The 11,394-nt window shown below is 33.6% G+C and overlaps 1 protein-coding gene across 2 annotated transcripts; it reads left to right on the forward strand.

Annotated features, from left to right (window-relative positions):
• The first annotated feature begins 992 nt into the window (after nucleotides 1-992).
• LOC133306794 (Golgi SNAP receptor complex member 1-2) lies at nucleotides 993-5,890 on the forward strand. 2 transcript variants are annotated; one of them, XM_061507170.1, is made up of 6 exons: nucleotides 993-1,296; nucleotides 2,569-2,808; nucleotides 4,310-4,399; nucleotides 4,477-4,548; nucleotides 5,351-5,480; nucleotides 5,577-5,890. In XM_061507170.1, exons 1-6 carry the CDS (start codon nucleotides 1,159-1,161, stop codon nucleotides 5,672-5,674), a joined length of 768 nt encoding a protein of 255 aa, XP_061363154.1. In that variant the 5' UTR covers nucleotides 993-1,158; the 3' UTR covers nucleotides 5,675-5,890. The 2 variants fall into 2 exon arrangements, with proteins under 2 accessions (XP_061363154.1, XP_061363155.1); XM_061507171.1 differs by having other exon boundaries at nucleotides 996-1,291; nucleotides 2,612-2,808.
• The last annotated feature ends 5,504 nt before the right edge of the window (nucleotides 5,891-11,394 follow it).

Consider the following 11,394-nt stretch of genomic DNA (forward strand, 5'->3'; position numbering starts at 1 on the left):
TGTTGAACGTGAACCTGTTGCTCAGTACTGATGCAAGCGTCGTGGGCCTAGTAAGAGAGACCAATATAGATTCTGGAATTGGGTTGTCGTTCTTGGACGGTCTAAGGCCTTCAAGGCTTCAACCCAAGGCCTACTAACATCATGAACTGGGTAGGTTATGCATTTTGTATTCTACTTTTATTTATTATTATTTTTTATACCAGTCATAATTATTTTTTTGAGGTGAGTAGGTTCATTTGTATATCTCCACAAGCTGTGACTCTTTGAGCCGGCTATAAGACTAATTTCCTGTACAAGACGAGTCAAGAATTAAGATTTTATGCTCTTCCTTAAAATAGTATTAATGGAGATCGAATCAAGATCTTTTTCCATCTACTCAGCTCCAATGTACCAAGAACCAAGATCTTTTTACACCCACTCTCAACTCCAATGTACCAACTATGCTACCCTCATTGAGTCTATTTTTTATCTTTTAATTTATTGAGTTTGATCTATCAATTAATTTTTTTAGTGGTAATCCATCAATTAATTACATACAATATTATATTCACAATAAAATTTTTTAATCTAAATTATTATGTCAAAAGTTAGGTGTTCATGTTGGTAATTATTTTATATCTCAATTATTAATCTTTATATATCTTAAGGTATTAATTATTTAATTTATAATAAATTATAACCATCAAATACTCAAAAATTAACTGTTAAAATAGAAAATAAGATTTCTAATTTTTATACAGAAGTAAAAATTTTTTTTAGAGAATTAGTTTCATCCTTTTTCCTCTAACTTCTAATGAGAGTAGCTTTGGAGGCTAATTCGAAAGACAAAGCGACCGGGAGAAGAGATTGAATGAAAAATAACTTCAGATTATATGAAAAAAAAAAAAAAAAAAAATTTACTTTAATTTTCTTTTTAAAATTTTATTTGCCATTCTCGAACTAGGTGTGTGGCTTCCCGGTAATTAAGCATGCTCATAGTTCATCATAATAGACCCGGTTGCAGTAATTGGTAAGGTGTGCTGGCTGCAGACGATCCTCCCTCCCTCTCCCTCCTTCTTCTCCACAATCTGTTCTATGAGCGAATCAGAAATCTCAGCTGCAATAACCGAAACTCTTCAACCCCGTAGTTACTGAAATCTCGACCCGAGAAAGATCCGAATGAGGGATCCGAATCTGGAGTTGCAGGAATCGGGTTGGGAGGAACTGCGAAAGGAAGCGCGCAAGATCGAGGGCGATCTCGACGTCAAGCTTTCTTCATACGCCAAGCTTGGCGCCAGGTTCACCCAAGGAGGTTCCGTTGCTATTCCTTCTTCATCACACTGCGTTTTCACAGTTCCTTTTCGATTCAATCATTGAATGTGATTTTAAACTGAACATAGGATCATCGTTTTTCTATTGTATCTGAATTAGAAGCAAATTTTTTTAAAATATTAAGCTAATTTAAATCAGGGCTAAACAAGCACTTGATCTTACAGAAGATAAAAGTGAATTGAAAAATTTTCCTTTTAATCTCTTACTGCTTTTTAATTTCCTATGTGGAAGTGACTATTTCTTACTATCTGCAGTCCTTTATATTTAGTGATTTTTTATTTATTTAGTATACTAGTTTGCGATCAAAGTTATCTTGATGTTGATTTAGGCATTGCGCTGTTACAAGTTAGATGTTTCTTGTACAGATGAAATACTACACCTTATTACTGATGAGTTAATTATGGATAAACAACTGATAACGGAGTAAGAGTTTTTTTTTTTTTTTTTTTTTTTTTTTTTTTATGGAATAAAGCGTTAACCAAAAGATAAATGTTGTTAACTAATAATTAACTGATTGGTAAAGAGGCATAGGAGGGGGTAGTGGTAAGGTTGTTCCTTTGTGACCAGAAAGTCTTGGATATAAGTGTGGATCTAGGTTTTTGGCACCCCTCTATTTCAAGAGGATTGTTACTTACAATGCTTGGACTTGAATTTAAGTGTCGGATCTCGGATGTGAGTGTGGATCTAGGAATAGAGGGCGAGCATTGTAGCAGTGGCAATGTTGTTCTTTTATGACTGAAAAGTCTTGGATGTGAGGGTAGATCTAGGTTTTTGGTACCCCTCTATTTCAAGAGGATTCTTACTGCTTTGCTTGGACTTGGATATAAGTTTCGGATGGGAGTGTGGATCTAGAAATATTAGGCGAGCCTTGGAGCAGTGGTAAGGTTGCTCCTTTGAAACCATAAGGTCACAAGTTCGAGTCTAGGAAATGGTCTCATTGCAAAAATATAAGAGTAAGACTATGTACAATCAACTCTCATCCCTACCCTTACAAAGTCGGGGACTCGGGGAGCCTTTGTGCACGGAGATTTACCCTTAAACAGGTGTAGAAATAACATAGTTGCTATTACAATTGTCTTATGGTAATATGGTTATGATATTTTCTTTTCATGTTGTGCCACAGTCATTTATCACCTCAAAATGTTTATCGTTGATAGAAAGCTAAAGTTTCCAAATTGAACATAAGGGAGAAATTATTTTTGGTTTCCAGATAAAAGTCTTGAAGCACCTTATTATTAACTGCATTTAGTCTGGTAGTGGCAGTTCTCTATGTTTATGAGGATATGCCTTTCGTTATTAGGTTATGTGGATGGTGGCTCACCATCTCTTGGGTCCAGTAGGTCTTGGAAGTCCATGGAAATGGAAATCCAATCCTTGCTTGAGAAACTATTGGACATAAATGATTCAATGAGTAGATGTGCTGCATCTGCTGGACCAGCTACTTCTGTCACTCAAAAGTTGGCTAGGCACAGAGATATTCTTCATGAGTTTACCCAGGTATGTTTATATCACGTTTATATTTTGCATAATGTAGTTTCAAGTTTGTGTAGATTGTAACAGAAGTACACTTATAGTCCGTTTTACATGACTCGCGGTTACTTGTCTATTCTTTGTTTAGTGGATGGATGGACATTGCATTGGATTTGAGATGGCTGAATTTGTAGATTCTAATTGGTGCATTTTGTTATCCTCTTACTTGCAATGCTTGGGCTTGGGTATAAGACTATAAGTGTCAGATGTGAGTGTGGATCTAGGTTTCTTTCACCTGTTATATTCCATTCTAGATTTAAATTGTGATCCTTTTTTTCTTTTGAATAAAAGATGTTTGGATTTGGGGTTTGGGCCAATATATATGCCAAATGATAAAGAAAGAGTTATAAGTGATTGATGAAGTGCCGTCTTTAATACTTTTCCTATTCTCACTTCATTGGTTGGGGGTGTGTGACCCACTGAAGCTGTTACTTCTTGAATATTCTCTCTCAGTGAAATGATGCTTGCTACTAGTATTCATTGCTCTGAGTCTTAATCTGAAAGTGTCAAGTACCAAATTCTTGTTAGCACACATTATGCATGTCATGCCCGTAACTTAAGGTAAACTGCTGAATCAGATGGCTGGTGATTCTTATAACCTGTCACTGCATATAATTTATGCTATTCTGAACAAAATGAAACAAATGGAAATGGAGAGAACTACAGAAGTCTTTGTCTTCTCCTGAGAAGGTATAAATGAATAGGTTGAATTTGGTTTAGTTTCTTTCACATGATTTGACTGCCAATAATGAAGAATAAGAATCTGAGTAGACTGCAATTACTTTCTCATCTCTAAGCAAATTGTGATGAATAAGGATAAAATCAAATAGTAAATTACATATCGATCTGGCATGAGCTCTTATGAATGTTGTCAATAGAAGAACTATATGAGGGATACAATCATAAGATATCCAGCTACAGTAAAAAATGGATAAAATGATCTTCAGATGTTCTTGTATTCCATTCCATCCTAACACAAGAGGCTACTGTGGACAGGACAGGTTTAAGGTTTTGGTCCACCTTTCTTGTTCTAGTTGAGACCCTTTATCTTCTTTTTTGAGCTTTAAAAAGTGTCCTAGTGTGGAAACACCTAGAAAATTAACAGAATATTTCTGTAATAAATTTAAACAATACTCTACATGCGTTTAAACTTGCATTTTCTAATGGTAATCCTGTAATTGTGTATGCACATATGCAGATCTAATTGTAATCACACATATGCAGATCTACCATTCATGATTTATTTATCTTGCCACTTTGACACGATATATTATTCTTGGTTCTTTGTGGCCAAGTCCTACCTACTGTGATGCTAATTTTTAATTATGTTGACAAAGCTTATGTAGGAGCTAGCAAGCTTTATAAAAACATTACTGTAATGAATTGGATATTGCTACGCTAAAAATTTCTCTTACTCTAGTAAGTTGACTTTAAATATATTTACATTGTTGATTGTCATTCTCTTCAGGAATTTAGACGTATCAAGGGTAATATAAACTCAATGAAGGAACATGCAGAGCTTTTGAGTTCCGTCAGGGATGATATTACTGACTTTAAGGTGAATCATGAGTATGACCTGAGTTAAATTACATAGATATTTTCTATAGCTCTACTAAACTTACCTTCTTCTGGCAGACATCGGGTAGTATGTCACCAAGAAATCAGTTACTACGTGAGAGAGCTGCCATCCATGGAAGTATATCTCATGTAAGTATTTATTCTATGAAGTATAGTATTTATTCAATTGTTGATGTGATGACTGCTAAATAAACATCGATCCCTTTAAAGTTGCATCAAGGGGACAAACCATGCTCTTTCCTCATGTCTAGCTCAGGGACCCTCTATTGTTTTCCTTAACAGAAAATTTGAATTAATGTTATACAGCTAGCTGAAGCTTTGTAGCTAAGATTTGTCATATGGTGTCATTTTTTTTTTTTGTATTTTTTTTTTTTTGGCTACATATAATATGGTGTCTTTTAAATTATATCTAAGGTTGAAACCAAAATCAGAGGCTTCCCAATGCAGAAACTCTAAGTGGAGATAGTATTGAGATCTTCAGTATTCCAGTAGTACACAAAGTATATTTCCTTTTCTGTTTCAATTACCATCTTCCATATCTTAAATTCTTTTTATTGAAGTTCCATGCAGAACCCGCAGGCCACTCCGTGGCATATTCTGTTGCATCTGTGCACACTTGTTCCAGCACGGTGCCATTGATGTTCAGTCGATATAATTAATTCTTAAAGCATATTGTTGGTTTTATGATTTGAAACTTTCAAAATTTGCAGTACTGCATTTATTCTTTCTTTTTCCTTTTAAAAGAACTTTAAAACCCATTTGCTTTATATGTCAATGGCTATGTTCTTTTTAAGATTTCTCCACTTAATGCTTCCATAAATTCATAATAATGGGTCTTGTAGAAACTCTCTTCGTTTCGGCTCTTACTGAACATGACTCTATTATCCTGGTTTTTGAGGATTCTTGATTCACTTTCCCTGCATTTTCCCAGATTGATGATGTGATTAGTCAAGCTCAAGCAACAAGATCTGTCTTGGGTTCTCAGAGAGCATTGTTTGGTGATGTTCAAGGAAAAGTGAAGCTTCTTGGCGACAAGTTCCCCATTATTCGTAGCGTGCTTGGTATGTTGTAAAGTAGTTTTTATCTTTCTAACTTACCATTGATTTTCAGATTCACCTTTTACTTTCTTTTGTTGACCTAATACGTTGCTCTCGTAGGTTCGATAAGAAGGCGACGCTCAAGGGATACCCTTATTCTGTCAGCAGTAATTGCTGCTTGTACGTTGTTTCTCATCATTTACTGGCTCTCAAAGTAACCAAAATATTTTATAACAAAAAAATTATAAATTATGGTACTTTTCTCCATTGAATTTTTCTGCTTCTTTCTTTGCCTTTTTGTTTTTTGGGTGGGGGAAGATTATGCTTTTTTCAATGCACATTGCTCTAGGAGCCTCATATTGTATGTCAGTTGTTGGCAAAAAAAAATTATGACTCTTAACGAATTTTGATATAAATCGATCTCAAATAGTAAATTCCACATTGGTTCTCTTTCCTTTTTATCAAGTAGATGCTAGTTTTCTGATTTTTATATATTTATTATTATTATTTATTTATTTTTGGTGTGTTGGGGGCGTGGGGGATATACTAAGGAGCTTATGAAACGAAAGTGCCATGGCAAGTGGTATTATGTAAACTTCATTCCTAAAACAAACTGAAGTTCATGGCTGGGATTGAGAAACCTCCTGGGGTTTGGCTGTTTTGCGTGTCTGAAACAAACAATACGCATTCCTTAGTGCTGCATCCTCAAAAAGTTGCTTGAGAAAAAAGTTTGTATGAATAGAAATGACAGATTTGAAAAGTGAACATTCTCCATTTTTATTTGTGTTCGAAAACCTATTTATAATATATTGAAGTATACGATGTATGAAAAACTAGGGGTTCATTTTGATTTTAATATATAGTTTTTATCCTTCGATAGCATGGAGGCCGGTCGTTGGGTTATGTCAATTACTAGACAAAACCCAAATGGGATGAGTTCACATCTGTGAGAGAGGAGAAAGAAGTTTGGACAATATGTCCTCACCAACAATGAAATCATTGAACTTGGACTAAAAAGCCCAACTTAGAGTTATAGCAATGAGAGAATGAAAGTTGACATAGCTGGGGGTTGGGATCCGGACACGACAATTTTTTTCCATATCAATTTGCAGTGTGGTAAGCATTTTTTGGATGTTATACAGCGCAAGATTTGCTATTAAGAAGTCTGTGTGTACATGTGAAATCACCACCACTACTTGCTTCTTGTCTCTATATGTTCATAATATGAGCTTGCCGTGCATGCAAGTGCTGGCAATTTTTCTTTCCCTACTGCTGCGTGGTCCCTTATGTCTTGATGTTGTTGTGGTCCTTGTTCAACATTCCAATCGGGCTTAGGCCAGTAATGTGTCTTTTAATAGATTATATGGACCTCTTCAAGCATGTGCAATCTCATCTTGTTTCCTTAAAAGTCTTAAGCATATACTTAATCAGTACATCCTGTGGGGGCCTCCTAGTTTATGTGAACTTCAATGTTGACAACAACATGGTTCACTTGATTTATATGTATCTCTCACAACATGGATTGAAATCATAATGAGGCCTAAACATTTAATTTCATGTGTTCCACGCACTTATGAACATATGGTAATTAGGCAGTAAGAATTGCTCTTTTAAAGAGTTGCATTGTGTTTGGAATATATAAAACTTAAAAACCTCATCAAGAGGCTGACTTCATACTATTTATGGAGAGTCACAACACGTGGTTATGCAGTTTAGAAGTACGAAAGAGGAGGACTTTGGTATCATCATATGTCTAGCAGCCAAAAAACCTTAGAGGAAGATTAGCTATCTCTAATCTATTGTAGCTAACAGCTAACAGTAGTAGACTTTTTAGGTAGATTTGTATGGTAATGGTAGCTGAGGACCAACTACGCATGCACCTTCTTGTGTAACAGTGAGGCTGTACAAAGCACCAGGCGTACATAAATGTCAAAACAGTGATTGCTCCATAAATGTCATCTTTATTGGATTTCTACCTACAGGTGTGAAAGAGAGATTCAGAAAGTTTGTATATGTGTCCGGAATCAATTTTTTTACAATAATTTTTTAAATAAGAGAATGATCAACTTGTGTAAATATTATTCTTTTTATTAATTGTTAGTCTCACTTGTATTTAACTATTTTAATTTGTTAATCATATAAATTACTAAATGTAAATGAAATTAATGGTTAAAATTAGGTGTAGGACTTATTCCCTCCTTTCAAATAATCAAGGTTATGCGTACATATTAATATATATAATAATTATAAATAGGACCTTATTTAAGAAACTTTTTCAAAAATTTGAAATTTTATTTACAATTGTTATATTTATCTTTCCTTTTATTTAAATGAAACAAAATAAGCAACTTAACCAGTATTCCGGAGTCACGCTCTTAGAAAGCCAATAGTACAAGTACATGTTTTATTTTTTATTTATTTATTTATTTTGGGTAACTAAGAACATGTTTTATTTGAATGCCAAAAAATGTACACATTTATTTTGTTTCTCACTCTTGGACACTAGAACGTTTTATTTGCTAAATTCAATTAAATAATTGTCAAAATTTAAAACTACATAAAAATATTTGCTTCAACCACATATTAAAGGATTTAGTGTTTATCTTGCCATAATAAATAAAATTATTTTCTACAACTCAAAAATGATGTTATTTTGGATTTTGAGGGAAAATGTAGGGTATTTTAAAAAAATTCATGTTGTAAGAGAGAAATATAATTCTTAAAATACCCTATATTTTTTTTTTAAAATTCCAAAATGATGGTAGGAAATAACTTTATATTGTGGGATAAGAAGGAACACTTTTTCCAATATTAAATGTTTAAGTGGAAAAATGGATAAAATTAAAATTACTTAAAATCATTAATTTAAAATGTCCAAGTATTAAATCATTATTTTAAATATTATTCAACTAAAAACAAGATATTGATTCCTAAATTAATAAGAGTTAAGCTTGATTTAGCCTTAAACAAATTGGGTAGCACCGTAGCAGAAATGGTGGCAACCTGATCAAAAAGCTGGTAGGTTAGACAATAACTACAAGATTTATAAATTTTTATTTTTCAAAAAAAGGAAACAGGTTACCTTGTAAGTTGTAAGTTGTAACCCTACCGGCCAACCCAGCTTTGGCATATTCTGAGTTTCTGACTGCTTCAAATGGTCCATTAGTACAACCAGTGTAACTAGTGAGTAATAGTTCTAAATGTCTCAAATGATTTGCCGCATAGTCCAAAAGATTTGGTGTATTATTACAATATCGTCAACCATCAATATATATATATACATATGAAAGAGAAAGATATATAGTTAACAAAAAGTAAAAAATGAAATAAAATTTGCTTAATCTATATGTTTGAGATTATATATCATTTGTATATATTAATGCACTACTTGTATATTTTTTTTTTCACACGCTTAATTATTGAAAACAGAGATAATTAGGCTTGGCAAAAATGAGCCAATCCATCGGGTTGGCTCGTAACCCGGCTAAAATGAGTAGGGTTGGGTTAGGGAAAATGAGTTAGTAACTCGAGTCAGCCCGACTCGTTTCAATTCGAAAAAAACCGAGCCAATCCACGGGTCAAATGGGTTGGCTCGCGGGTTATGTTTTTTTTTTTTAATATAAAAGAATAAAAATTAATGAAGGTAAAATGGAAAGCTAAAATCTAAAATTTCAATTCCAAAGACCCAAACGAAAATACCCTGTAGCGAGAGCCAACCCCACCTGACTTCCATCTTTGCTCACCGTCACCGACAACCCAAATGTTGTCGATTACTTGCAAGTAGCATACAGAAATTTAGTTAAAGCTACTGACCTATGTTTTAGATTCGTATTACATCTGTTTTATTAATGACATGTGTATAATTTTTTTCCAGATTGAGCCACCTGTAGAGTTGTGTGCAAATGTTAATGCAAGAGTTGAATACTTGAATTGGTGGCTGTAGATTTTAAGAGATTTTCTTTGCTACAGAGAAGGTTTTGTTTGGTGGAGTGGATTATTTCTCGAACTAGAAGGCAGAAGCTACGGCTAGATTTGTATGTGGCTGTCTTTACTCTTTTGCGTCTTGCATTTAGTTCCATCTTCTTTCAATAGAGGATGAGATATATGTTTAATAACTATCGTGATGCAATGACTTTTTGTAAGAGGTTTGTTTATCCAAATTTGGTCGTAACTCGAATGTTCAATCCAAAATGGCTAGAAATAAAATCAGCTTTGTAAATGAGAATTTTATGTTTTTTCCATTTTTTCGAGCCAACCCTAACCCGGCTCGGGTCGGGTTGGGTTAACTTTTCTGCCTCGTTTATTTTTCGAGCCAATCATAACCCGACTCATTTTTTTCGGGTTGAACGCGGGTTGGATCGGGTAGAGCCGGGTTGACCTGTTTTGCCAACCTTAGAGATAATCATTTTCATTTGTCAATTTATAATTCTAATCTAAAAGAACTACGTGTGTTTAAAGAATTTAAAGAAAAAGGACTGAACATGCTTGAGTAACTTAGTTTGTTGTTTCCTTCTTTTCAGCCCTCAACAGAATCGGCGCTACGATAATTTTTCTAAAATAAAAAATGAAGGTTGAACCTATGATGTCTGTCCAAAATATTAATAGGGAAAGAATTGAACCTAGCGTTGGACAACGGCCTCCGGGAGTCCAAATTAAGAGAAAGTATTATTGACGCATTAAATGAGCTTAAGTAATAAATTTATACTAAGGGGTGAGATATCACATCTTAACCTAAAATCTGAATATATTGAATTTATGGATCAATACACATATATATACCATGTTTAACCTATGTTTTTTCAATACAAGACTCTTTATCACTTATGTTCGAATTGTCAACACCTAGCTAGTGATATAAAGGCATTTCTTATTCCAAAGCGATCAATGGCGGACGCAAACAGTTTTCATTCTCTGCACTTGCAGACACAAAAAATTTTAAAGGGTAGATAATTTAGGTCAAGTAAAAAAAAAATTTAGGAAGATTTAAAAGAAAAAAAGTAAACATAAGTCTAATTATGGTAGTTAAAATCGGAATCTACCTAAAATCGAAAAGATAGAGGATAAAAAATCGTAAAACGTAAAATCTTAATGTAAAAAAAAAAAATCGTAAAATCGTAAAAGTATTTGAAATTTTGATGAAATCGGATAAGTGATGATTGGTTTAACGCATGCATGCTAACTTATGTTGAACGTGCTATATTTGATAAGATTGATGATGAAGATATAATACAATATTTTCAAGGAATGAAGAATCGAAGAATGCTTTTGTGATCGTTCTGTTGTAACAGCTTAGTTGACTCTTGATTATTATTATTTTTATGTTAAGTTACAATTTCCTTTCCTTTTCTTGTTTATATATTTTTTTAATACATTTAAAATTTTCTTTAAAAAAAATCTTCTGGGGCGCTGCTCCCTAACCCCCATCCTAAATGTACAGACACAATTTTTCCTTTTCTGGATCTGCCACTGAAAGCGATGTTCCATACCCTATGACAATTTAATTTATTTATTTTCTTAAACCCATGAAGTATAAAGTCACTTTACTCTCAAAATACAGCACTAGAACTAGCTCTTCATTAAAACAAAATGATGTATTAAACCGGAAATAGGTTGTGACTAATCCTCCAGTGAATCTTGGAGCATAAAAGTTTCATCTCTTGTCCCAAAAGTCTTTACAATGATGATACCTGTGACCCTATCCTTGAATCATGATACTCCAGTAACAAGTGTGTCCCCCCATGAGATTAATTTATGACAATTTAATAATGCTTCGAATTAGACCCAAGAGATTGACTTCGTAATGGAGATAAAAGTGTGATGTATGGTTAATTAGATTGTCTCAAGTTGATATCAATTCCATGAGATGAGGTAGATTAATCAAATATGCTTTAGGCTCAAAACCTATAATTAAAAAATAATGATTCAAAATCTAGCTACC

This window comes from Gastrolobium bilobum, unplaced genomic scaffold (assembly GCF_033153095.1).
Source record: "Gastrolobium bilobum isolate Gb01-03AN ecotype WA unplaced genomic scaffold, APGP_CSIRO_Gbil_v1 utg13418, whole genome shotgun sequence".
Lineage (NCBI taxonomy): Eukaryota > Viridiplantae > Streptophyta > Magnoliopsida > Fabales > Fabaceae > Gastrolobium > Gastrolobium bilobum.

Excerpts from the sequence above, each read along its gene's own strand:
- LOC133306794 (XM_061507170.1), top strand. The coding sequence starts at position 1,159 with ATGAGGGATCCGAATCTGGAGTTGCAGGAATCGGGTTGGGAGGAACTG. Across the intron at positions 2,809-4,309 it reads TTCTTCATGAGTTTACCCAG|GAATTTAGACGTATCAAGGG; the intron begins GTATGTTTATAT and ends CATTCTCTTCAG. Across the intron at positions 4,549-5,350 it reads TCCATGGAAGTATATCTCAT|ATTGATGATGTGATTAGTCA; the intron begins GTAAGTATTTAT and ends GCATTTTCCCAG.